The following is a 26279-nucleotide window of genomic DNA, read 5'->3' as shown; positions in this document are numbered from 1 at the left end:
AACAGCCTCGGTGGTGTACTGATGAGGGGCTGGCGGGGGCGGGGGGGTTATAAGCAGTTTACTGTGGCTGTCGTCCAGGGTGGTCTGGGAGTGAGACAGAAGTTCTGGCCTTGGGTCCTCAGCTTGTGAGTCAGGTGTGTCCTGAATGCTGCACACCCGAGCAGAGGATGCCAGGTGTAACAGTGAAGACAGCAGAAGGCAGGCCTCACCCATTTTCCCACCTCCTGCAGCATTTCCAGCGGCCCCATCCAGAAACCCGGCATCTTCATCAGCCAAGTGAAGCCTGGCTCGCTGTCTGCGGAGGTGGGGCTGGAGGTGAGTGGGCCAGCTAGCCCCGGAGCAGTGGGGCGCACATGGACAGTGCCTCTGCCTCCCCACACTGCCCACTCCTGGCCATCACTGGCTGATGATTCCTCCCCATGGCCCACAGAAGAGGAGACATTCAATTTCCTTATAATTTTCTCCAGCTCTGGAAGTCATTGGTCCTCAGTTTGAGAATGGAGTGGTAATAATCAAGAGTTGACATCCTGGGCTTACTTGTTTTCCCAAGCCTTTTAGACTTCACAAGAATGCTTAGGATTAGGCATTGCTGTTACACCCATTTCACGGGGGAGGAAACTGAGGCTCAGAGAAAGGATGTGACTTTTTTCAAATCATGTCCCTAATAGGTAGGGCTGGGCTTTACCCCTAGGTACCTGATGCCAGAGCTAGAACTCTTAACCCCCTCCCTTTGGATAAGTCACTTCATGTCTCTGTTCCCTGCCTATAAAATGGGAATGCTAGAATCTTCCTTCTAAGGTTTTTGTGTGGATTAAATTAATTTATACGTGTTCCGGAATCATGCCAGGCATATGGTAAGCATTTAATGGATGGTAGCTATTACAACTATTATTATGATGATAACCCAACACAGCCTCTGCTGGATGAGAAGCCCAAAGGTTCTTGTGTCTATTAACTGAGATTTATAGTGCAAATATCCTAACTTAGCCAAGTAATTAACCTTTCACAGCATAAGATTTGATAGCCCTTATAATGGGCAGGGAATGGGGATGGCAAGGATGCATTCCAGATACTCTATCAGCTTTCCAACTGCTCTGCTTACTAGGAAGACCTCGCATCTAAGCCTCGCACCCCAGGGGAGCCCATTCTACAGACAAGTGAGTGCAACAGTGACCCAGACACACTGACCCTTCTCCATTTCTCTTCAGACAGGGGACCAGATTGTAGAAGTCAATGGCATTGATTTCTCCAACCTGGACCACAAGGAGGTAAGACGTGTGGCCCTTACTGTCGCCCCAGCCTACTCTCCATGACCACTGATGTGGCATCTAAAACCACCTGCTCTCTCTGCCTGGCTCCTCCAGTCTGTGTCAGGACCCAGCTGACTGTCCCCCTATCCTTACAGGCTGTGAATGTACTGAAGAGTAGCCGCAGCCTGACCATCTCCATTGTAGCTGGAGCTGTAAGTTCAGAATAAGATGATGGGGCCCTTGTGACACCTGACCTCCAGCCCCAGCCCCTTTGGCCCCTAATCTCTGCCACTACTTCTTGAGAGGACCAAGGGGTGTCCTTCCTTGAACTCTGACCACAAAGAGAAGGGGCTTCTACCCAAGGAGAAGTTTGGATCTGAGGCCACTGGGGACTCAGCTGATCCTGTGGGCACGGCACCAAAAAGACAGCCACATCCTGGCTCCCAAGGCTGCAACAGTGGACACCCAGGTTCTTCAGGGAGCTGAGCCTCTTTTCACCCCACAAGGGCCGGGAGTTGTTCATGACAGATCGGGAGCGGCTGGCAGAGGTACGGCAGCGTGAGCTACAGAGACAGGAGCTGCTGATGCAGAAGCGGCTGGCCATGGAGTCCAACAAAATCCTCCAGGAGCAGCAGGAGATGGAGCGGCAGTGAGTAGCAGGCGAGGGCCCCAGACACCCCCCCCACCAGACCCCTTGGCCTCATCCCCTTGCCTCCTGCCCCTTGCACCTGCCCTCTTCATCCACCTGATTTTCAGATTCCAGAACTGCAAAATGAGGCTCCTAGCAGTGACATCTTCCGTGTACTGTATGGCTGGCGCTGTGTTAAGGCCTTGCCTATATTACTTCATTTAATTCCCCAGCAGCCCTGGGAGGTGAATGGTATTAACCTCTTTTTCAGATGAGAAGGCTGAGCTCAGAGAGTGGAAGCTGCTTGTGTCCAAAGTCATACATGGCCAAGCTGGTTCCCTCCCCAATAATCTGCCTCAAGAGCTTGGCAGTCCCCACAGGGCCATGTACCTGTGGTGACAAGCCCTCCCCCACCAGGTGGTTAAACTGATGGACTGAGAGAGTAACCTACTGTAGAAATTCAAGTGTAAGGACTGGCCAGATAGTTCAGTGGATTAAAGCACCTGCTTAGCACACACAGGGACCAGGATTCAATCTCCAGTGTGCGGGGCAAGCCCCATCCCTGGGGCGCACTGAGACTGGGTGTGATGGTGCATGCCTGTAATCCCAGTACTTGGGAGGCTGAAAACAAGAGGATCATTATGAGTCTGATCTGTGTAGTGAGACCCTGTAGACCCGGTACTAATACATTTTAAAAAAAAAAAATCAAGTGTGCATACATTCACAGTTTAATACGCACTTGGAAAAGGAAGGAGAGAGGATAGCCCCATCTCTCCCACCACAGCATAAGAACACAATCCAGGGTCTCCTACCTGGTTGGCAGCCCCTGCTCTACCCTAGGGTCTGATCCCTCCACTGAGGACAACTCATTTAGCCCAGGCCTTATCAGTCACCAAGAGTTTGGAGGGGAAAGTGTGGAGAGTGGCCCTTACTTGGGTCTGCCACCCAGCTCTGCCAGACAAAACCACCCAGAGCCCAGGGCCCCAACTGCATTGGCTGGGTTTCCTGCACCCAGGCTGGTACAGGCGTGCTTGAAAGAGAGGCTAGAGAAACCACAGAAAACTTCTCTCACATCAGGAGTCAGCCACAGGAAGAGTTAACATTTCCTGTGTAGACTTCAACCTGCCACCCTGCCCTTGTGTTGCAGAAGGAGAAAGGAAATTGCCCAGAAGGCAGCGGAGGAAAACGAGAGGTACCGGAAGGAGATGGAACAGTGAGTACTCTCTGGTCCACGTGTGGCCTTCTGCTCCCTCAGTGGATCCTCCTTTATTTATAGCTGTCCCATAATCCTGGCCAAGCCTGTCATTTCAGGGCAGCTGGGGCACGGCCTTATGTAACTGGCTCTCAGTTTAGCACACGGGCTTCAGGTGCTGTCCTACTCTCCACACTAGACTCGTGCAGCCTCTTCCAGGGCTGCTGAGGTCCTCTGGTAGACAGGAGGTTGGCCTGCAAAGGTTCTGACTCCAGTCACACTTGAGGGGTCTCATTTTAGGATTGTAGAAGAAGAAGAGAAGTTTAAGAAGCAGTGGGAAGAAGACTGGGGCTCAAAGGAGCAGCTCCTCATGCCTAAAACCATCACCGCTGATGTGCATCCAGTTCCCCTTCGCAAACCAAAATGTATGTATCATTCGCTGCGCATCTGAGGGCACCCTCCTGGGACCCCAGGCTTGAGGAGCCAGGCAGAAATGCTGTCCTCTCTGCCCACCACCCGCCATCACCTCCCCAGGTGAACAGCCTGTGCCCCTCTAGGCCACCTTTCTTTCATGGAGAGGCAGTCATTTGTCAGAGGCTGTCCAGCAGGGTGCCAGGGTGCCGGGATCTGTCTGCCCTCTTTCTTGCCTGGGGGGGGGTCTGATCCATATATCCACTGCCCCACAGCACAGATACCGATAGGCCACTGGGGTACTGCAGGGGGTGGGGAGCTGTGTGGAAGTGGAATAGCTCGGCCGATGATGGCCCTAGTTTGTGGGAGTTGTGCTCATCTGGTTCTGAACAGAGGCTGGGGTGTAACCAGCAGTGAGAAAGAGGAAGGAGCTCTGGTGATTCTTGGTTGAAGGGCAGTAGAAGGAGGAGCTGCCCTCCCCGAGTGCCCCTTCACTGTATCCCTGCCCATGGGCTGCTGCCATAATGTTCCAGCGTGCTGGCAGGAAAAGGAGCGTGAGATCGGCGCAGGCACCAGCTGTGGCCTGGTGACTGCACCATGTTGGGTCCTCAGCTCCCACTGCTCTTCCCATCTCCCCTCCTCATTGGCCCTGCAGTGTCGCCGCCAGTGTCAGTCCAAGTCCTCACCAACTACTCTCCCATCCATCACCTTCTAACATGACTCATGGGCAAATGGGAGTTTGTCTCAGTATTTCTTCATGAGCCAGTGGATGGGTGGGGGCTCCAGGAACAAGGCAGTGCAGGGACCACAGCCATCTCAGTTCCACCCTGGTTGGGTCTTCACCCAGCTGACCCAATTTGTGATTGGCATGGGCAGGTTCTGCTGCAACCAACTACGCTCCCAAGAACACAGGGCCTGGACTCTGAGAACCTCTAGATGAGGCCAAGAACCAGGGATCCCCATCTCTGGTGTGTGGCAGTCACTTGGGAAGCTTTGATAATTCCGTCTCACTTTGAGTCACAGGGCTGAGAATGTAGCTCAGCAGCACAAGTGCCTGCCTGGCAAGCACGAGGTCCTGAGTTTGATTCTCAGAACCTCCCCCCAAAAAGTTCTTCACTCGTGGATCATGCCCAAGCCCCAAAGGGGCATCAACTTGCCAACTCAGACCACCAGGAATAAGAAAGAGCTTCCACTTCACCCTTCTGTCATGCACTACAAACAGCTCGCTGCACATTCTTGCCTGGCAGCAGGGCATGGTGTCATCTCACATTCCTCTCAGAAGGACAAAGTTTGCTCCCACTGGCGTCCACCATGACATTCATTAGCTGAGGATGTGGCTCAAGATAAATTCCTGGTGGACAATCTGTGCTTTAGATGGGCAGCTAATCTGCTGCTGATTGAAACAGGAGCTTCAGAAGGAGAGAAATCGATTTTAATTGCTTCTCATCCAACTCTATTTAGTATTGTCGTAAAACCTGGGTCTCAGCTTCGCAAAAAAAAAAAAAACAAAAAAAACACCCCCTCAGGAACAATAAAAACCCTTTCACTAGCAAGCTATTTATTTAGTGCTTTTTAAGCACATCAGGTTTCTTGAATACCTGAAGATTCAAGTATTCTGGGGCTGGGGAGGTAGCTCAGAATAAGTGCTTGCCTGGCAAACACAAGGGCCTGAGTTCAATCCCCGGTACCACAGAAAAAAAAAAAAAAAGATTCAAGTGTTCTAAGACAATATTACAAAGCCTGAGATTGATGGCTGGTCTCCCCCACTCACCCGGGGAGATTGCTCCCACCATCCATCTTCATACAATTGAGTTAGCCCCTGGAGATAAGTGAGGAAAAGCCTGACGTTCTTAGGATCCGCCTTTCTGCTCATTTCCAGGGCCCATAAGACCCAACCAGCCAGCCCCTCTGACTACCTTGAGCTCCAGGACCCTGTTGGCCATCAGGTTAGCCCTGACATCAGGCCTGCGGATCCTGCAATTTTGAGTAAACAGGAAGGAATATGACCCATCTCTAGCCTGGAACATGAGTTCATCCAGCCTAAGGGTATGGGTGGGACTGACTGCTCCCCCAACCAGCTGCCCCAGGGGCTCTCACAGTTGCTTCTGCCCACCCATCTCTGGCTGACCCAGCAACATCCCAATATTCTGCTGAGCTCTCAGAGCTAGAATGTACTGCTAGAGACCCCTAAAAGACCTGTCCTTAGCCCTTAGGGATCGGGACAGGGTTAGGGTGGAGTATCTTTACTAAGGACCCCAAAGCTGGAAGGAGCATTTAGGGGTAAGGCTTAAAGGAACTGTTCCAGCCTTCTGTCTCTTGGGAACCACCTCCACTCTCCTCCAGCAGTAGACCCATGATTTGGAAGTTGACGTCTTTATTATTTTCTACCAATCTATGCAGTAATCCTGCACATTCCCCTTGTGTTATTAGCAAGCGAGCATCTTTTGTTGGGAAGACAGCATCAGTATTTGAACTGCTGAATAAACATGATTTAAGCCAAACAGCAAAGAAATTTAACATACAGCCTTTTCTTTCTTTCTTTTTTTTTTTTTTTTCTTTTGGCAGAACTGGGGATTGAACTCAGGCCCTTGCACTTGCCAAGGAAGTGTTTATTCCACTGAGCCATCTCCCCAGCCCTGACATACAACCTTTTCATAAACTAAGAAAGCCTATATAATTTAAAAGCATTTCACAGACAGGCTTGTATACAACCTACCAGAGCCCCAGGGAGACCAGAAGCCAGGTTGGAAATAACTACAATGCATGCTAGTCTCTTTGCACACTTGATGTCCAAATTCCTGTTGTCCTAACTACATGTGCCCACTTGCCTTTGGGATCTTACCACAACCTCAGGACATAGTGCAGATAGCTGAGGAACCAGACTCTAAGGGAAGGATGGGGAAAAGAAGGCAAAATGATCCCTTCTCCCTCAGCAAGCCCTTGCCCTCAAAGGGCTAGAATGCCAGATATTCTTACCCTCACCACACCTCCAACTTCCAACCCACTACCTTGCCAAGTGGTGATCAAAGCTGTAACTGTTAGCCCATTTTACAGATAGAGACACCAAAGCTACTGAGGTTGAAAGCAGTGCAGGCGCCAGCCAGAGCTTGGCCCCCGTCGCAGCCTGGACCTCGCAGCATCCCTCGAGGAAGCTGGTCTTAGGCTCCTGTCCTGCCTGGAAGCTCATCTGGCCTTGTCTCTCCTAGTCCTTCCTGTTCACCAGCTTCTTCTTTTCCTGGGGTAGATGATCAGGGAGCAGAGCCTGAGCTCGAGCCTGCAGACAACCTGGACGGAGGCACAGAGGAGCAGGGAAAGCAGGTTGGCGCCCCCGCTTCTCCCCCTGGCCTGCTGCCCTGCTTGCCCTGCACCCTGCCTCCTAAAGCAATGCACACCCCGGGGTCTGAGGGGCTGGTACATGGTGGGGACCCCTGGAGCTTGTGAAGCTCCTCCAAGCACTGACATAAAGCCCTGACAAGACTTGTGGCCAGGCTGATAAGTCAGCAGGTGCACAGCAGTGCAAATGAACCTCGGATTTAAATATTTAATTACTGCCCAAGCCCGAGTCCCCCACTCTGCTGCTCTGCCCTCTCCCCCAAAACTCCTTAGGCCCCTCCCAGATCCAGCATGTAGGAGGCAGTGCCTGGCCCAACAGCAGCTTTCAAAAGCCTGGTCCAGCACTCAGATGGTCAAGGGTGGGCGATCATTTATGCCGTGAACCCCAGCTCCACGGTGCTCAGGTCTGGGGTCAGTGCCCTGCCAGGCAGTGGCCTGGGGAGAAGGGAGCTGTCCCTGCTTTTCTGCTCCAAATGGGGATGTGCTTTTCCTGCGGGTACATCATCTGCCCACTGCGGCTCACATGTTCTTACTGGGCTGACCTGGCCCCTGCCTCGCTTGCCATGTTGAAAGCGGTCCCCTTGTTCTGCAGTGTGAGACAGGACAGTGTTGTTCTGCCTGATAGCAATTCTAGGCAGAGACCCAGGCTCGCTTTTGTCTCAAGCCATTTTTTGGATGGAGGACCCAGGCGTTGGGAGGGAGACGACTTTCTCTCTCTCAGTGGGGCTTTGTGTTTGGAGAGCATGTCTGGGATTTGGGAAAGCTTCCACGAGGAGTTTACTCTCAGCTTTTCTGGCACTGATTCTGAAAGCCAGAATCCTGGGGGAGGCCATTTGAGAGGGGCTCAGAGCCTGGGAATGGGCTGTTCTTGGGTCGTGTTGGACATGCTTTGCCCCAGGTGAGGCCAGGTAAGTGGAGAACGCGGCACAGGGTGCAGGGCTGCGGCTGCATCCGCCATTGCCACTCTTTATCTCGCAAAGCCACTTGTTCTTTGGAGACCTCATTCACAGCTGCTGCCACAGAAGCTCTGGCCCAGCTGAACAATGTCTTACCATTCTGTTCTATGTGTTCTTATAGCCTTTGGGTGGTTTTACCGTTACGATGGCAAATTCCCAACCATCCGAAAGGTAGGACAGGCCTGGGTGCTGTGCCAGTGTGCAGATGAGTTTGCTGTGGGTGGTGGCTTCTTGCAAACATCTCTTTTCCTGAATGGTGTGACCCGGCCTGTTTGCTTGAGAAGCGAATCCCCTCTGTGCCTTGCTGTCAAGCTGCTGCTACGTGGCAGGGCGTCATTACAGAGGCTCTGCAGGATGTCCCTAAAGTGAGGCCTGCCCAGGGACAGTCAGCCTCTGCGTGGGTCCGCACCAGCTCCTGTGGCACAAGCCAGGGGCAGGGAGCTTCTCCTTTTTCTATCAAGTAGAACCAGGGGGGCCAGGGAGATGGCTCAGGGGAATAAGCACTTCTCTGGCAAGCACAAGGGCCTAAGTTCAATCCCCAGTTCTGAAAAATAAAACAAAAAACAAAACAACAACAACAAAAAAAAAACAGGGCCCATGACCAGGGTTGGACAGTGTGAAATAGCAGTGTGGGTCATGACACCGACTGTGGCAAATGCAGATTGACTGACCACACAGGGGATTTGCTGCCCTGGCTGGGACCAGAACTGGAACCCTGGCCAGGACACCAACCCCAACTCTGCTACGGCTGTCTCTGCGTGTGTCCAGCATCATGCATTTTTCCAATCTCCAGAGAACTTTAATTTTCTCTCTAAATCTTATTGTAGCATCTCCAGGTCTCATAAAACTCTCTTGCCCTTTGTCTTTCCTAAATCACTTTGGCATTTGATTATGAAAATGCCACTGTTAAGTTCTGTAGATTTGACATTCAAGATGGCTCGGTATTTGGAAATTAGGCATTGGCATAAATCTGAATGAGCGGAACTGGAAATTATCCCTTTATTGGCTCTCTCTGGCAAGAAATTGGTCACCAGCTCCTAAAGAATGGTGACTCTGGTGATCCATGACTTCTTCCTCCCTTTAAAATGGGAGTATTAGGTGTGCCAGGAAAATCTTCCTTCCTCCAACACACTCCCATTAAGATAGCAGACAGCAAGATTCCTGACACAGGTGAGCAGCAGATTATGACCTATGTAGCAGTGAATAAACCTAGGACAAAGCTCCTTGGAGATGCTTTTCAGCATGCTCCTGGTTTCAGAAAGCACTTGGTCTCTTAAGACTGTCCTTTTCATCTTACAGGCTGGCTCCTGGCTTAGAGTGGCTTGATGAGTTGGGTTTTCAAGTCTTCCCTATGTACCATCTCTATTAGAACTCATATGGACAGAAAAAGACACGTGCACACACAGTGAGATTTCACTGGGGAAAGGTAATAAAAGGAGAAAGGTAGACCTGACCCTTTCCAGCCCTAACAGCTGTACAGATGTGAAAGAGCTAGACTCTCTTGCACATACACATCACAAATGACCTCACCTGAAAGTTCCCATTAGTAAAGAGATAAGGCTGTTTGTCCCCTGGTCCTTAGCTCTGTCATTTCAGAAGCAGCTAGTGTTTTGGTATTTTTTTTTCCAAAAGAGAGAACAGTTGCTCTTAGGTAGAAGCAGCAGCACCTTACCATCTGTGTGCCTCACAGCTGGGACTGAGAAGACTGTTTGTCATGGATTTAAAACTGACAGCTAAAAGGACAGCATAGTGACACTGTTCACACTGCCTCTGGAAACCCCATATCACACTGACTAGAGCCACAGAGATGCTCTGCCTCCCAGCAGCTGGAGCACAGAATCCCCAGTAGAGCTGTCCTGGCCATGACCATCAATGCAGAAAACCCCTCTTATCTGAAAAGAGAAAGATTCGGTGTTTCTGTTCCCTCCCTCACAGTGAGAACTTGTGGGACTCAAGGCCTCCAACCTATAGTACCACAAAGTCTATGCCAGGACCTGGAGGATGTTGGGTTCTGGCTAAGACTTTTCATCAGAACTGCTTGAGTAAGACATGCAGAGCAGTTCTGCTTGTTGGAGCCCAGTCTGGCACAGGAGGTAGATACCCACACTACTAAATTAGTGCATGGAGGCTGTAGAAGTTCCGTAGGCGATGCTGTGGGCCAACCTGCCCTCTGTGTCTCTAAGCAGATGCTACTTTATTGGGGATGACAAGATCTGTGTGCTGTCAGCCTGCCCTACCCAGGAGCCTGGCTCTAAAATCTTAGCACTGATTTCAAAGAAACAATAGGAAGGCCACTCCTATCATGGCGATCCCTGTGGGAGGCCATGCGCTTGCTCCCACAAGCTGCCACTAGACAAAATGTTTCCAGCTCCCCTTGGAGAATTGCTGTCTGAATCTTTAGCATGCTGGCATAAATTCATCTTTCAACTGAGCTAAGAGTCTAGTGAGCAGGGTAGGCAAGGAACCAGGTAGGGGGACCACTTGCTCAAGAGGCTCATGGGCTGCTCAAAAATGGGTCCCTGAGGTGACCATTTCCAAAGCATATTATCTGTGTCTAAAGGAGGAGTTGTCTTTATAGGCCAGTAGGATAGGATGAGCCAGTTGGGGTCTGTCATGACCCATCACCATTCCTCCAGCAGCGAATGAAATGCGTGTGTTCATTGTTGAGAACCCTGATTCCTTATTCCTGGCCTTGGTTGCTGAGATGATTTAGGAAACCCAAGAGCAGGACCCAGGAAGGCTTCTTAGAGGTAAGGGTGAGTTCAGTGAGTAGGGAGTTCCCCCCTGTGCCCAGAAAGTTGGCCTTCTCTGCATCCCCTCTCCTGAGTGCTGTGTGATGGGGGCTGACCTTCCCTCCTTTGCCCTCAGCCCCTCAGGGCACAGTCAAAACACTGGGGACTAAGGTCCCAGTCCTGGCACTGGCACCATCACTCACCTGACATCTGACACTGTAAGGGTCCCCACCTCTCTGAGCCATGGCTCCTTCATCAAGGGAATAGAACAATCTCTCCGCAGGAGAGGGAGTTAGGTAAATCCCCTGGCTTGTAGAAAGCAGGCTCTGTGCGCCTGATTCCAGTAGTATCTGTTTTCCCTTCATCATTCTCCCAAATCCTTCTGAACTCTGTGACCAGAGTAAAGCAGCCAGGCCTCCTCCCTGCCTACCTCTCTCAGTTGCCAGCCAGTCCTCGGTTGCGGGGGCCAGGCTAGAAGGAGCCCTTGGTTTGGACTCTCCAGATGGAATGGCTTACACGCTGGGGCAAAAATCCATTGTCCCTGGCTCTGGGCCAAGACTGGTCTGAGACTGCTGCCACCTCCTCTGTCATGGGACAAGATTTCTGAGGATGAGATTTGCCAACTCTCCCAGATTTGGGTCTCGGATGCATCACTGGTATCTGATTCACCTTTCTCTTCAGATGCTAGAGAACAAATAAATACGGTACCTTTTATTTAGACAGCGCTTTGAAGTTTACAAAGCCCTTTGATAGGTGCTACTTTATTGGCAAGTATTTCCCCTTTGGAGTCAAGGGGATTCAGGCTCAGAGAGGTGAAGGGACTTGAGATCACACAGATGGCTACTGAGTTAGTATTCCAGTTCTGGCAGGCAAAGGGATGTGCCTCCCACCCTGCCGCAGGTAGCAGTGGCCTGCATTTCCTAAATGCGAGGTCGGGTGCCTAGGGCAGGGAGGCAGAGCTGAGGGAGGGGCTCAGCCTGGAGTGCTTGTCCCGTGTTGTCTGAGGACTGGATGCTGTTGGTCGTGCTGTTCTAGTATCGACACTGCCTTGTAACCCTTATCATATAAACAATGCCACCTCTGCTCAGAAAGGAAAAGATAAGAAGAAAGCCAACTATGACAGCTTGCAGGAGTTGAGAAAGAATAAGAAGGAGCTGGAGTTTGAGCAAAAGCTTTACAAAGAAAAAGAGGAAATGCTGGAGAAGGAAAAGCAGCTAAAGATCAACCGGTTGGCCCAGGAGGTATGTGTCCTGCTCGCAGGCCAGCGGACCATCCCGGGGACACACTTGTTCCTTGCCTCACTGTTGGGGGCCAGCTGGTGTTGTTCTCCCAAGATGGGGTCTAAAGATGACTTCCTCTCTCCTATCTGCCCAGAGTCACCTGCCACCCACTCCTGGATTCCATCCCTATCTGAACAAAAGGTTTGCCTGCTAGCTCGATATATGAGTGCAAGGCTAACCCCGCTCCCTAGTTTTCAGATCTGATGCTGGCCTTCCATTCACCTTTCTAGAGGTCTGTGACAATCTAGTCCCATGCCCAGCTTATGAGTCCAAGTCCAGGTGTCCCCAGGCTGGCTTGGCTCTCACTGTATGAGCTACGGCTAACCCTTTTATGTAGCTGCAAAGTCTGAGGCTAAGGCTGAGTCTGAGGCTGCTCTCACCCACCCACAGGGTTATGTCTGACGCTGGACCTTTGAACCTGGAAATGTATCTGTGACTTTTCCTTGCTAGACATGTCAAAAGCAATCTGCAGCATGAACAGTGTTATTTCCTAGGTGAGGCGGTTGGCCTTAACTCCCCAGCTGCAGAGATATTCTGTCTGCTTCTCTTTAATGCTTTCATGAATCAGAATGCCAAGCTGATTAGATTATAGAACCAGAGAAGTCCTGGAAAATGTGAAAAGCATTAGGTCTGGCATTAGAAACGAATTAGCTTCAAAATTAAAAATAAGGTTCAACTTGTGCTTCTGAGGACAAGGCAGCCTGTGGCGGGGAGTGGGGAGAGACAAGTTCAGTTCTTGGAATGCACAGGGAGGCTACAAAAGGACCGTTCTGGGAGGATGACAAGAGTCTCAAGGTTCCTGGAAGGCAGGGGTCCAGCCAGTCCCATGCAGCACCTGAGCCGCTCCTCTGATTTTGCTAACAGATTTCTTAGGTCAGCTTCTATCCCACTCCCTCCGTCCCTGGGGGCCAGGTGGAATGTGCCCTGGTTTTCTCTAGACAAGTGACATCCTAACTACCCTGGGGCTTTTAGCGAAGTGCTTCCATGCGTTGGATGCTCATGTGATTCAGATATCCTGTGTCTTCTCCTTTGGACCTCGGTCCTGGGTCCCAGGTATCTGAGACAGAGCGGGAAGACCTTGAGGAATCGGAAAAGACTCAATACTGGGTGGAAAGGCTCTGTCAGACACGCCTTGAGCAGATTTCCTCTGCTGATAATGAGATTCCAGAGGTAACAGTGCCCTTCTTTCCACACAGACCCTCGTGCTGCCATGAGAGTGACCCATCCTGGGGACAGTGAGGCAAATTGGTCACTAGCAAGTGTCACCCATTCCACTGTCCAGGGCCCTCCCTGTCTGCCCTTCCTGCTTGGGAGAGGGGAACACGTCTGTATTGGGACAGGAGACCTGTCTCGACTTCTGGGCTTCTCTCTAGAGTGATCATTGTGTCCCAGCTGGTCTGCGATGAGTCTAGTCAGGCTTGTTATCCTACCATAATTATCAAGAGAGTTGCTCACATACTCGAGTGTGTTCTACATAAACTACCTGATCGCCTTACTTACTACTTAGATGGCCTGACTTGGGCCAGCCCTGCACTCCGTGGCACCCACGGTTCCAGTGGAGGGGGGATGATGGGGGTCTCCAGCAGCAAGAGAAACAGAGTAGAAAAGAACGGCACCCAGGGTACTGTGAAGTGATGTGCTAGTCGGTACAGATAACCATGGCCTTCCTTGCAATCCCCAGATGACCACAGGGCCCCCGCCTCCCCCACCTTCTGTGTCGCCTCTGGCCCCACCCTTGAGACGCTTTGCAGGTGGCCTGCACCTCCACACCACTGACCTGGACGATATCCCCTTGGACATGTTTTACTATCCCCCCAAGACTTCCTCAGCCTTGCCTGTGATGCCCCACCCTCCACCCTCCAACCCCCCTCCCAAGGTCCCAGCGCTCCCTGTGCTTCCATCCTCCTGCCATGTGAGCGCCTCATCCTCACCCTGGGTGCAGCGCACTCCACCCCCCATCCCTATCCCACCCCCTCCGTCCATTCCCACCCAAGACCTCACTCCTACCCGCCCACTGCCCTTGGCGCTGGAAGAGGCACTGGGCAATCACCCGTTCTGTGCTGGGGACGCAGGCAGTGGATCAGAGGACTGGCAGGCCAAGAAGCACAGTGGGAAGCCCAGCAGCTCCCCTGCCCCTGAGCGGAGCTTCCCACCTGCCACAAAGGTATCTGCATGCTATGCTTGGAAGCAGAAAACTGGGGAGGACTGCAGTTCCTCAAGTCCTCCACTGCCCGTGTGCATGGAGACTGGAGGAAACAGCATCTCGCCCCATTTTCTAGGAAGGACCTGCAACCTGCATGTGTGGGTGCCCTGCGTGTGCACAGTTCCAGTTGGCTTTGCAGTGCCATGCGCATGGTGACTTGCTGGGGCTCTTGGGGTGAGCAGCAGCAGCAGCGTATGCCTGGGTTCATTGCTCTATGTAATGTGGACTCGGAACTTAACAACGTGGTACTTGGAAGTTGTGTCCGTGAATAGCTAGCTCTGAGGCAATCCAGTCATTTCTTGATATTATCCTAGAGAGCCCCGAATATGGGAAATGACTCTTTGGTTTAACAGGAAAAGTAGGGTGGCAAAGGGATTTAGTAAGCTCTGAAAATGAAGTGACAGCACTGTCCTTGGCAGTATTCCCCCATGGCACTAGCCAACCACACTTGTCTGAAGTGTGATACTCAGAAATTTGTGGCCAACACCCAGACAACTGAAAAGTGAAGCCAGAGCTCATAGAAATCTCCCAATCTACTGTTAGAAGACTGAGGGTGTTTTTCTTGGATGTCAGGAAATTGAACGATGATCTTCTCAAAAAGGCCTATTTCTTATTAATTGTTCTTTATCCAAAGACTGTTCTGGAAGAGGTGATCCCTGAAGAAGACATAGAGCTTTGATCCTAAGGAAAAACAAAGTGTTCTTTTGCTCCCTGAGCCATGGGACAGGCAGGGTATGGGGAAGTTGGGGAAAGAATGGTCAGCAGTGCCCCCCCCAGTGGCTTTTATTGCCCTCCCTATTTGCATTCTCTGGAGGAAGGGAGAAGTCTCTCTGCTCTCTGGGAGTCAGTTTGCAGTTGGCTGGGTTAGCCTGGCACAGAGGGCCACAGCCTTCCCTGCAAGTGGCCACCACAGACATGGGCAGTAGCATTTTCTCAGAAAGTTCGATTCTGCGGTCAGAGACTGAGCCCTGTCTTGTGGTCTGAGGGGCAGAAGGGAACATGCCTGAACCTTCTAGAACTGCACCACCAAAAGGGAGAGCAGTTACCCAGGTGGAACTTTGCCACAAAGTAGGTACCAGCCATGCACTGGGGGAGGTGTTTGTTCTGATGGGAGGCTGAAGACACCGCAGGGTTATGAGCTGATCCTGGAGGGTTGTGATCAGTGCAGATGGAAGGAAGGACATCACAGGTGCAGGGGACATATAGAGGGCAAGGAAGGATGGTGAGGAGTCAAGCTGCCTGGGCTTGGATCCTGGCCCCACCACTCACTGGTGGGTGACCCTGGGCCTGTGTCATTCTGTGTCTGAGCCTGGCCCTCCCATTCTGTAAAAGAGGAATGCTTGTGGCACCTACCTATAATGGGAGTCAAATAAAATAATGCAGAAACTCTGAAAACAAAAGCAGAAAGAGAAACCCACAAATGCATTCTACAGTGGCACTGAGGAGGGAGGCAGGCACATAGGGGATGTCGGGTAGACACTGGCTATTGTTAGTAGCAATCCAAATACCAGTCAACTTGAAGAATCTGCCAGAGTAGACAGAAAGTCATCTCAGGAAGCTTTAAGGCAGAGTCAGAGTTCCAGATGGGCTGCTTTTTGTGTCCCCTTCATGTAAATGTCATAAGCAGTATCAAAGCCACAGCTGTCCATGACCTGAAGGCCAGCAGCTGCAGTTTGGCTGCTTTGTCCTGCCCCTGTGTCAGCAGTCTGGCCCTTGGGCCCCCTGCCTGCCCAGTCCCCTCCTCCCCATGTGCCCAGCAAGTCATCATCAGTGCCGCCACAGGTGACAACACATTCACACGGCCCAGCCACCCACAGGGTTCAGGTAGTGGAAACAGATGCCTGTGTCAGTTTGGCACTTGGGCCAGCCACACGAGCACCCACATGCAGAAGGTTATGAGGCCAGATCTACCCCCAGGCATCATCTGATATGCCCACCACACTAGTGGGTCATTCATTCAGTCAACACGCATTCCCTGAGCACCTACTATATGCCAGACACTGAGGAACACCCTTAGATGGGCAGCCATGGTCTCTGGACAAGACAGCCTGGTAGGAAAGAAAAACTAGTTGGCAGGCAGTGACCACAGGGCTGGTGGAGATGTTGGATGCACAAGTACTGTGATGAGATATCAGGATGGAAAGGCACTACGACCCCAGCAAGCAAAGCAGAAGGAGGAAAGAACGTGGGCAAAGGGCCAGGACAAGACGGCCCGGCACTTTAGAGGCTGAAGTCAAGCAGTGTGAGGAGGCTCACAGGAGTAAAGGGTGAGGCTGAAAATGCAGGCAGAGAGACTCATGAAGGGCTTTGGGGCTTGGGCTAGGGGCTCCTTAGTCAATAAGAACCTCCCAAAGGGTTTGGGGTAGGTTCGGGACCTGAGCAGGCACAGCTTTCCCACCATGCTTGCGTGAGCTGAAGTAAAGCTGAAGGTGGTATGAGCTCCCCGCCCAAGGCCACTCTTCCTGGTCCTTACCCTATGGCCTCTGGATACTCTGCCCAAGCCACTGGAAATAGCAGATGCCTTATGCTGCTGTCCAAGGACTGGATTATGAAGAAAGAGATTGCCCGTTAAGGGAGGGAGCACTCCATGGCCATTGAGTCTTGTAAGTGTATTCTCTGAGTGACATGGCTGATGAGGCTGCAGTCCAGGCTTTGGTTCAAGTGACTGATTCTGTAGACTGCTCATTCATTTATGTGGCCTCGGGTCACACTGTGGCCAGTGCAGTTCTCATCTCTGTGTCAAAGGTCACAGCCAGGACCTCCGAAGGATAAACCAGGCAGGCTCAGCATGTGCATGGAGTGGACCTGCATGTGTGCCATGACCAGCCCCTCCCCCAGCATGACCTCACATGGGTCTCTCTTCAACTAACCCCCATAGACGTTTTGCCCAAGTCCACAGCCCCCACGGGGCCCTGGCGTGTCCACCATCTCCAAGCCTGTCATGGTCCACCAGGAGTCCAACTTCATCTACAGGCCAGCTGTGAAGTCCGAGGTCTTGGTAAGCCCTGGGGGGTTCCCTCCAGGTTGTCTGGAGAAAACCAGGGCCACCTCTCCTGGGTTCTGCTGACCCTGGAGAAAGAGAGAGTGAGGTCATCTTGTCACCCTCTCGCTGACCAGAGATGAGTCTACATGTGTGTACTGGGTGGTGACCTGCCCCATGCAATCCTGCTCCTGGTTGACCGCACACCCTGGGGCTCCACCTAAAAGTGACAGCTCCTGGACTTACTTTTATTTTTTCTTTCTTCCCCCATATTGGGAATTGAACCCGGGGCCTTCGCACTGAAAGCTACATTCCCCAGCCCTTTGTACTTATTTGTTGACTTTTAAAATTCTAAGACAGAGTCTTGCTGAGGCCTCAACCTTGTGAGCCTCCTGCTTGAGCCTCTCCGAGTGCTGGGATCACAAGTGAGTGCCACCACCCATGGCTTGGACTCACTACTTACTCCCAAGTCATTTGGACTCCAAAACCATGCCCTTACCCACATGACCATCTTGCCAAACCCATTTCTCCAGCCTCTGCGCCCCAGGCCTGTGTGCCATGGTGTGGAACCCCTTAGATGGGGAACTGGCCCAGGAGTCCAGGGTGTGTTCCAGTGGTCATGGCGAGAGGCCCCCCAACCCAGACCTTCCTGATCGAGGGGGCTGGGGCTCCCCTCCAAGCTGGGAACAGCAGCACTTTTATTCCTTCTTCTAAGAAACTCTATCCAAATGTCAGGATGGGACAGCTCCATACTTATTTTGAGCTTTAGCTGTCCCTGCAGCTCCCCGAAGAGCAAAGGTCATGCTTCCTAAACAGCCTGCTCATGTGTCCCAGTCGCATTCTCTCCTTAATGACAGGGTGGTATCTGCTTGACCAAGCCTGGGAAACTGCTGAGTTGAAGATGGGGGTGGGAGTGGCATTGAGCACACCACTAAATCAGGCCACATCTATGGGGTAAAGACAGGGCGGCCACAGGCTGGCAGCCATGAGGCCTGGCACCAGGGGGCAGACGAGACCTATTTTTAATGTGTGGTGGGGAATTTTTTTTTTTTTTTTTTTTTTTTCTGGCAGCCACAAGAGATGTTGAAGAGGATGGTGGTTTATCAAACAGCATTCCGACAAGTAAAATGCTCCCCCATCGCGTGCCTGGTCCTCCCTGTCACCCGTCCACCCCACTGTGCCTGAAGTGCTGGCTGGTTCTGAATCTGCTCAGCACCATCTGCCAGAGAGCCTCAGGCCCCAGCCGGCCCTGTACCTCTGGCAGGGGTTGGGGTGGGGGGAGAGACAGAGTCCTGTCACATCCTGTGCTCAAGCCCCAGAAACCTCAAGTCCTGCTGCTTGCTCTAAGAGGCACAGGCAAAGGAGCCCTCGCGGGGCCATGGAGGCCAGGATGAGCCCCAGCAGTAGCCCTGGGAGAGAAGGAAGGCGTCTCCTGCACCTTCCCCATCTGTTCCCTCCTGGCCTATCATGGCTTCACCTAACCCCACAGTCCGGAAGGAAGTGGCCACCTGGCTCCTCTACCTGCCCAGGGTACAGAAGTCCTCGCAGGTGTCTGTTTGGTGAGGCACAGCAGTCACCAAGCCCCCTCTTCACCTCTGGGCTATGTGTCCAGAACCAGCCACTGCATTGGCTGTTTCACCAACAGTGAAAGTCACCCCAAGATAGAGGGAATGCGGCAGGAAGCCCTGGCTTCTTCAGCCCCTCCAACTCGCAGGCTGATGACACAGGAGGGGAGCAACAGGGATCTGCAAAAGAGGTTGCTCCCAGTTCAGGGCCAGGAGGGCCAGGTGACAGCTAGTCCTTAGAAGCACACAGTGCCAAGAACTGCTTTTAAATGTGCTATGTATATTAGTTCGCGTGATCTTTACAACAACCCTGGGAAGCAATTGCTATTATCTCCCTTGTTTTATAGATGAGAATCATAAGCAGAGAGACTTGGCACTGTAGCCGTGATGTGTAGCCAGTGTCATGCTGGACTTGAATCCAGGAGGCCAAACTTTGTGTTCTGCTCTTAAACCCGATGTTACCTTCCTCTTGAAGCTCTGATGCCAGATAGGCATCACATCCAAGAGCCCGGGGTGTGGGACAGCCCTAAACAGGGAGAGAATTGCCAAAGGAGGGGGGGCATCCAAGGCTCCAAGCTTAGGGTCAAAGCTTGTCCCCTCCCCACTGGCTGGATGGAGGTCACCTGGCTGGGCCTGGGAATGATAAGTGGGGTCCCCTCTTGAAGGGTCAGCCAACTGCAATGCTTTCTGCTCTTTGGTTAGATGCTAGCCCTGCTCTCTGCCTCATCTCAGAGAACAGATCGTCAGGGTCAGGGCCCCAGTGCCCAGCTCTCTGAATGGAGCAGCCAGCGGCAAGCAGGAACCCTTTGCTGTAGGGTCATGGCTGCAGACTGCTTCACGCATGCGTTTGTAGTGTATGACTTGCCCCAAGCCTGGATGTGGGCCCAAACCTCTATGGGGCTGAGCAAGAGGGTGAAAGGTAGTGGAGATGGTGTTGGGCAGGTGCCCAGGGAGCCGTCTGCTGATATCTGGCCCTCCTCTGGTGTCCAGAGCTTGGGACTACACACTGGGCTTCGCCTGTAGCCTCCCTGAGGCACCAGTCACAGGCTTTGAGGGACACACATTGTGATCTCATCGTCTCTCTGGGCACTCCCCGCACAGCACCCGCCTTCCTCTGGGGCACAGCCATGGCTCTGCCCATCCTTGCTCAGGCTTAGTGTCCCATGACACCACTCACTCTGCTCTCTGCATGTGACTCTGAGCAAGGCTGGTGTCCTGGCTCTGGTCCTTCTCTCCACTGCCTTGTTTCTAAATTTTGGCCATAATGACCCTGAAGCTACCTCCTCAACTCTCCTTGCCCAGCCAGAGGACCAAGCTGGGTGCCCTGATGCTACAGATGAGATAGCAGGAGAACAGTGCCAGGTGTCAGGCACCACAGCCAGGCAGGGGTGGGGCCCTCTCCCCAGGGCCTGGCGTGGCTCAAGGGGGCACTTGAAGGAGGTAAGGTAGGGCTGAGAGGCTGACGCTGGTGGTATAACCTTCTGGAGGGCAGGGTCTGCCCACCCAGGATTTAGACACCAGTAGTGTCCCGTAGTCACAGATGTCCACCGCTGGACCATACTGGAACTGGCTGGGCACCCCTAAAAGCTTCTGCAGCTTCCCACCAGCCCTGAGCAGGGTGCTCTAGCTCTTGGCACCAGCTTCCTCCCTGTGCCCTGTCCTAGCTACACCTCCCCCACCTCTGGCCCCTTCACCCTCTCCCTTCTCTGCTCTTCTCTGCTCTCCCTACAAAGGCCTCTGCTTTGTGGACCTAAAGCCCTCCCCTTGCTTCCTTCCAGGATTTCCGGAAATATGAGGAAGGCTTTGACCCCTATTCCATGGTAAGAGATAATGCTCAGTCCCAGGAGGGAGCCCAGGAACTCTTTGTGTGTGTGTGGGGGGGGGTGTTACAGGGTGCTTGGTGCCGGTCAGTTCTGGGTTCTGGGCCCCAAGAATTCCCCAGCCCCTGTTTCCTGGAAGGCTTCTTCCAAATGGCCTTCAAGAGAGGAGTAAATGGGGAGAGGGAAGCTCTAACCACATGCCAGGATTGTGCTGTTTGCAAGACCTGTTCTCACGTAAGCCTGGAAGAATGGATCTGGAACTGTGTGTCCACTCTGTCTGTGGGTGTCCACTGGCCTCCAGGGCCTGAGGATATTCCCACCCCTCAGCAGACTTTTTTCCTCCCAGTTCACCCCAGAGCAGATCATAGGGAAGGATGTCCGGCTCCTGCGCATCAAGAAGGTACCAGGGCACTTGTAGGGGGCTGGCAGGCCACCATCCTTCTCTGCTGCTGCCCCTCTGCCTTGACTCCCTGCTTCCCCTACTCCCAAGGGCCTCTTTCCTCCCCAGGGGCCTCACTGTCCCCTGCTCACTGTGGCCCTGTTCAGAGGCTCCTTGGCGCCCAGGTGCCCACAAGCTGCTGTCTACCTGGCTCCTAATACCTGCTTTCCTCTAACCAGGAGGGAGCCTTAGACCTGGCCCTGGAAGGTGGTGTGGACTCCCCGGTCGGGAAAGTGGTTGTCTCAGCTGTGTACGAGGGGGGAGCAGCTGAGCGGCATGGTGAGTGGGGACCATCTTGGCCTGGGTTGGGGTGACGTGCTAGCAGCCCAAGTCCCCCCTGGAAGCAAACAGCCCAGGCCAGTCAGGGACATCCTGGCATGTTGCCTGAGGTCACACCACAGTGCCAAGTCCTGTGTGTACCCCACCAAGCCAGATGCTATGCTGCCCTCCAGGGGCTCCCAGGCTAGAGGCAGAGACATGCCCAGAACAACCAAATACTACCTATACTCTTCAGGAAGAGCCAACAGGGAGCTTGAGGACAGAGAGGCTGTGGGGATCCAGGGAGGGGGAGGGGAAGGGAAGGACCCTTGGAAGGACAGTGGCTGAACCCAGCCTTAGAAGATGAATCACAGGTTGGTCATGGCAGCACGTGTTGGAATCCCAGCTTTTGCAGGAGCTGAGGCGGGAGGATTGCCATGCGTTTGAGACCAGCCTGGGCTACATAGTGAGTTCAAGGCCAGCTTGAACTATATAGCGAGACCTTGTCTCAAAATAAAAAAAGGGAAAGAAGAAAGTGGGGGAGGGAGGAAGGGAAGGAGAGAGAAAGGAAGGAAGGGAAAGAAAGGAAGAAAAAGAAGGAAGGAAGGAAGGAAGGAAGGAAGGAAGGAAGGAAGGGAGAAAGAAAAAAAGAAAGAAAGAAAGAAAAAGAAAGAAAGAAAGAAGAAAGAAAGAAAGAAAGAAAGAAAGAAAGAAAGAAAGAGAGAAAGAAATCCACTGTCAACCTCATGAAAGGGAAAAAGGGTTTTGCGGGAGTGAACAGCACAGAGAGAGGCAGGAGGAAGCCACCCAAATCATACCTGTCCTTTAGTGATGATAGCATGTGGGGAACTAATAACATGTTGGCGCTACTCTAAGCACCCGGCATATGTGCACCCCTGTGCCCAAGTCTTTCCAGGAAACTCCAGTGGAGATGTTATGATTATTCCCATTTTGCAGCTTAGGAAACTGAGGCATGTAAAAGTCAAAACTTCTTCGAGGACCTTCAGTTGGTAAAAGGTGAAGGCAGGACTTGAATTCAGACAGATTGGCCATTTGGCTTTCCTAACAGCCTAAGTGCCACTTGGCCTGAGGGCCTCAGCAGCCTAGACCCTTCCAGAAGCCCCCAGTGGTCTGTGTCTTTCTCAATGCTTTTTCTTTGTCCTTTTTTCAACAAAAGCAGTTGTTGCTGGCAAATGAAGTTTTGCAGATGCCAGGCTCAGTGTCTTGCTTCAAACACTCCTCCCCTTCCCCTCTGACACAGTCAGAGACTCCACCATTGCTTATGTCTTCTGCCATGTCTGAGGGGCTCCTCAGCACTCACAGAGGAGGAGCACCTGCTCTTCCCTTCCCAGGCTTGAGCGGGAATCTTGTGACTGGACACCTGGGGCAACCCTGGCTGGTGTGACCCCTGCTGTGGGGAGGGCTGGAGGTGCTAGAAGGTGGGGGCTGAGGCAGGAGGAGGAGTAAAGGGAGAGGCATGCAATGGCTGGCAGCCAGGCTCCTGTTGTCACCAAGGTGGGTATGCACCCTGGTTGTGAGCCAGCTCTGCCACCCATGGCCTCAGTGCCTGCAACACACTCTGGGTCTTCCTCTCCCCTTAAGGAAGGGCCTTTCTAGTGATGTAGCTGCATGGCTGACTGTTGCTGGTTGCCTTCCTATGACCTTATTCCTAAGGAGGGCTGCTGCCTGGCCCATGAAGGCCACCTGTCTTCTTGTCTGGCAGGGAGAGAAGACTAGGCCACGTGACTCTTTCTGGCCCTCCTCACTTACAAAGCCCTAGATCAACCACTGCCCTATTGGCCCTGAGGTGCCATCTTGGATTTGTACAAAGAGAAAAAGTGGAAGTCACCTGCTCCACTTCCAGAGGATGCTGTCTGCAGTCTGGTCCTGTGCTTCTTTGTACATGTGGCTGATGGAAGTTCCTAGGAGCACTTGTGGTTTAAGCCACCATGGCCACCATCCTCAGTGGCACATATCACACTCCCATGGGCTTCATGGAGGTGCTATCTCAGTGTCAGGACAGGGAGAAGTTCCTCAAGGGTTGTGAAGCCAAAGAGGAGTAGGAAACCGTGCACAGTCTGTCCACTTAGACAGCCGCATTATGTAGTAATGAGCTCACAGCCCTAGCAACTCGTGGTTACCTTATAACTCAGTTCTTCCCCCAAATTGTTAAGATCACAGGACAGCTTATCCAGGGACACCTTTTAACACCAGTCACCCAGTCACCTATTGAGATTGGTTTTTTTTGTTCAATGTATATAAAATGCTGGGAATAAAGGACTGAACCAAAAAGACAAAGCTTGTCATCGTGGCACTGACCACATGGCGGTGGAGACCACCACCAGTGGCAAGTTTTAAAAGTGCAGTTAGGAGCACAACTGTATGCCATGTGGGAGGGACCAGGGCACTGGAAAAGAAGGCCAGAAGGAGCTGCTTTTGATTAAATGGGGTTAGGGAAGTCCTCCCTGTGGAGGAAACATTCATACCAGACCCAGATGAGGAGAAAAAGAGAGAAGGCATTCTAGGAAGAACAGCCTGCAAAGCTGTGGGCAAGGACGAGCTGGAGGGACCCCAAGCTGGACAGCATGGCTGGATACCAGGAAAGAGGACAGCTGTGGAATTAGCTAGAGTCTCTTGTCAACCTCCTGGAAATGCAGGTCTGTCCCCTCTCTGGTAATCAGGGTCCACACAGGAGCTATGACCACAAGTCTTTCTGAGTGTCCTGGAGGAGAGGGTGTGAGAAGAAGCCAGACAGGAAACACCTGCGGTTGACTGGGAGCAGTGTTTCCCTCCTGCTTTCGGAGCCCAAGGCTGGCTTCTCCTGCGCCCACAGTGACTCTCTCTTGCAAGCCCCAGGCTGGGCATGTGACCTATGCATTCCTGTTGCCAGTCAGCTCCCTTTTCCTGCAGGTGGCATTGTGAAGGGGGATGAGATCATGGCGATCAATGGCAAGATCGTGACGGACTACACCCTGGCTGAGGCGGAGGCTGCCCTGCAGAAGGCCTGGAACCAAGGCGGGGTAAGACCCAGCCCCTTCCTCTCCTACATGCCTGAGCCCCTGGCCTCTGTAGTCAGGCCTCAGAGTTGGGAGCCTCATCCCAGGGAGACAGCTAAGATGCAACCACCTTCCGAGTGACTGACATATACTCCCCCTCATCCAGCCAATGGACCAAATTGGATAGTAGTGGCACAAACAGACTCCAGGAGACTGGTCATGGCTGTGTCCCTACACACTGAATAGGACGCAGGTGCTTGGGGACACTGGAAAGCACTGACAGACCTAGCCCAGTTTGAAGGAGGAGCTGGTGGTAGCCAGCTCTGTGTGCACTAGACACCCACCGTGAAAGGTGTCCCACAGGCTGTGCACTGCACATTCTGAGGGGGTGCCCTCTGAGACACGATGGTGCGAGTGGTGCCCACTCACGTTGTGCAAAGCACAACCTGTGTAACTGTATGCAGGCAGCCGAGCCTGAGGTATTAAGTTCAGTGCCGAGGATGCAGACCAGATGGGCCTGGGACCCACATGAAGGGATGTGGAGAAGAGAAGACTTACGGGTAACGCGATGACCATCTTTGATTGTCTCAAGGGCTGCCTTAGAGCAGAGGGAGCAGAGGTGCTCTGTGATTCTGGAGGGCAAAGCTGAATTGGATGGAGGGTGGCTCTGGGGAGCAAGATCTCAGTTCAGGTCAGGAGCTGTCACGTGGTAAATGGGCCAGTGCTACTTCAGATAATTTTTGGGGATATACACAAGCCCAGGATGGATGCTTACTGGTGAGCCAAAGATGGCGGAGATGCTACTGAGGGGCCTCGGGTGTTAAGAGTCAGAAAGGGAGGTCAGACTCCTCCAGGTGACATGCCTTGGAATTACCTGAGGAGAGTGTTAGAAACACCAGGACCATCCTAGACTCTAGGAACCAAGACCAAGAGTCCCCAGCTTTTACAAATCCCCTCCAGTGGTCCTGAGGATGCTGTCTGGCCCTGGTCCACAGAGGAGCCTTGGGGAACCTAGCATTACTTGAGGGCCTGGCACTCCCATCTCTATAGCTGGGAGGCTGTGGAGACTGGAAATGTCCCCCAGAGCCTGGGACCTCACAGTGGGACCCCTGCTGGGCAGGAGGACCCCAGCTCTACCTATGTCCACTTCCCCATGGGAAGCAAGCACAGATGGCTGACCGAGCGGTGGGCCCAGGCAAAGACCTGAGGCCTCAGGGCAGATGCACCCTCTACCCGAGTGCACCCCACAGTCCCATGACTTCTCCCAACAGGACTGGATCGACCTCGTGGTGGCTGTCTGCCCCCCCAAGGAGTACGATGACGAGCTGTAAGTGTGCAGACACCTGGCCTCTTTTTCCCCCAGCATCTTGGTCACCTTCTCCCAGCCTCCCCCAGTCACAGAACTGGCCCAGGCCCCCTGCTGCTCATATTCGTGGGTCCTAGAGCACTCTGGGCTAGAGAAGACCCAGAACCAATCACTGTCCCCAGGCAGTGTCAGAGCCACCCCCAAGGCTGTCATATGGGGAAACTGAAGCACAAGGTCTTGGACCAAGCACACAGTGAAGTTGGGACAAAGACTCGATTCTTGGTTCTGTACTCACTAACGACTCCTGTATCCCTCTGTCAGTCCCAGCAAGATCATCCTGATGTCTGACTGTGTCCTCTCATTCTGTGTCTCCAGGCAGCCAGGCTACAGGCTTTTGTCCCCGCACTGGGCTCTCTGGGGAGCTTGGCCTGCTCCTGCTTTCTCTGTGATTGCCTGTGTCTGTCTCTGTCCCTTTGTCCTCCCTCTCTCCCTTCCATCTTTCCCTAGCTGTCCCTGTCTTTTTTCTCTGCCTCTCAGTCCTGGTCTCAGTCTTGGTTTCTCTCTATTCTTCTCTCTCTCTCTCTCTCTCTCTCTCTCTCTCTCTCTCTCTCTCTGTCTCTGTCTCCCTCCTTTTCTCCCTCCCCCTCCCCTTGCCTCTCCCCCTCCCTTTTTCTTTACTCCTCCCCCTCCCCCCCACATCTCCCCTTTGCTTGTTCCTGACTCTTGGTCCCCCTCTCTCTGCTTCTGTTGCTGTCTGTCTGTCTCTGCTGGGGTCTCTGTCCCCAGGTCACCACCCTCTGCTCGCACCCTCACTGTCACATCCATGCCTGCTGGTTCCTCCTGCCCAGTACAGTCCGACTTCCCCACTTGTCTTGTTCCTGAGGTTGCCACCCAGGGCCTAGGCAGGACCCAAGATGGGAGCCAAGAGCA

General features: G+C 52.8%; 1 protein-coding gene across 9 annotated transcripts in view; it reads left to right on the top strand.

The window, feature by feature from the left end:
- Ush1c (USH1 protein network component harmonin) overlaps positions 1 to 26279 on the top strand; it is a 46494-nt gene that overhangs the window by 18675 nt on the left and 1540 nt on the right. For 2 of the 9 annotated variants that reach the window (XM_023719295.1, XM_023719292.1), the window contains exons 9-26: positions 231 to 315; positions 1209 to 1268; positions 1406 to 1462; positions 1757 to 1899; positions 3026 to 3091; positions 3371 to 3495; positions 6726 to 6799; positions 7892 to 7941; positions 11626 to 11743; positions 12836 to 12952; positions 13464 to 13946; positions 16864 to 16983; positions 18037 to 18087; positions 20309 to 20350; positions 20697 to 20750; positions 20969 to 21068; positions 23958 to 24067; positions 25315 to 25370. In XM_023719295.1, coding sequence (XP_023575063.1) covers positions 231 to 315; positions 1209 to 1268; positions 1406 to 1462; positions 1757 to 1899; positions 3026 to 3091; positions 3371 to 3495; positions 6726 to 6799; positions 7892 to 7941; positions 11626 to 11743; positions 12836 to 12952; positions 13464 to 13946; positions 16864 to 16983; positions 18037 to 18087; positions 20309 to 20350; positions 20697 to 20750; positions 20969 to 21068; positions 23958 to 24067; positions 25315 to 25370 — 1911 coding nt within the window. Of the gene's footprint in view, positions 1 to 230; positions 316 to 1208; positions 1269 to 1405; positions 1463 to 1756; positions 1900 to 3025; positions 3092 to 3370; positions 3496 to 6725; positions 6800 to 7891; positions 7942 to 11590; positions 11744 to 12835; positions 12953 to 13463; positions 13947 to 14061; positions 14160 to 16863; positions 16984 to 18036; positions 18088 to 20308; positions 20351 to 20696; positions 20751 to 20968; positions 21069 to 23957; positions 24068 to 25314; positions 25371 to 26279 lie in introns of those variants that run through there. The other 7 variants (XM_023719296.1, XM_023719298.1, XM_012515508.2 and 4 more) reach the window with 6 other exon arrangements.

Source organism: Octodon degus, unplaced genomic scaffold, assembly GCF_000260255.1.
Source record: "Octodon degus isolate 3935 unplaced genomic scaffold, OctDeg1.0 scaffold00067, whole genome shotgun sequence".
NCBI classification, from domain to species: domain Eukaryota; kingdom Metazoa; phylum Chordata; class Mammalia; order Rodentia; family Octodontidae; genus Octodon; species Octodon degus.
This window is presented reverse-complemented; position numbering and strand designations above follow the sequence as displayed.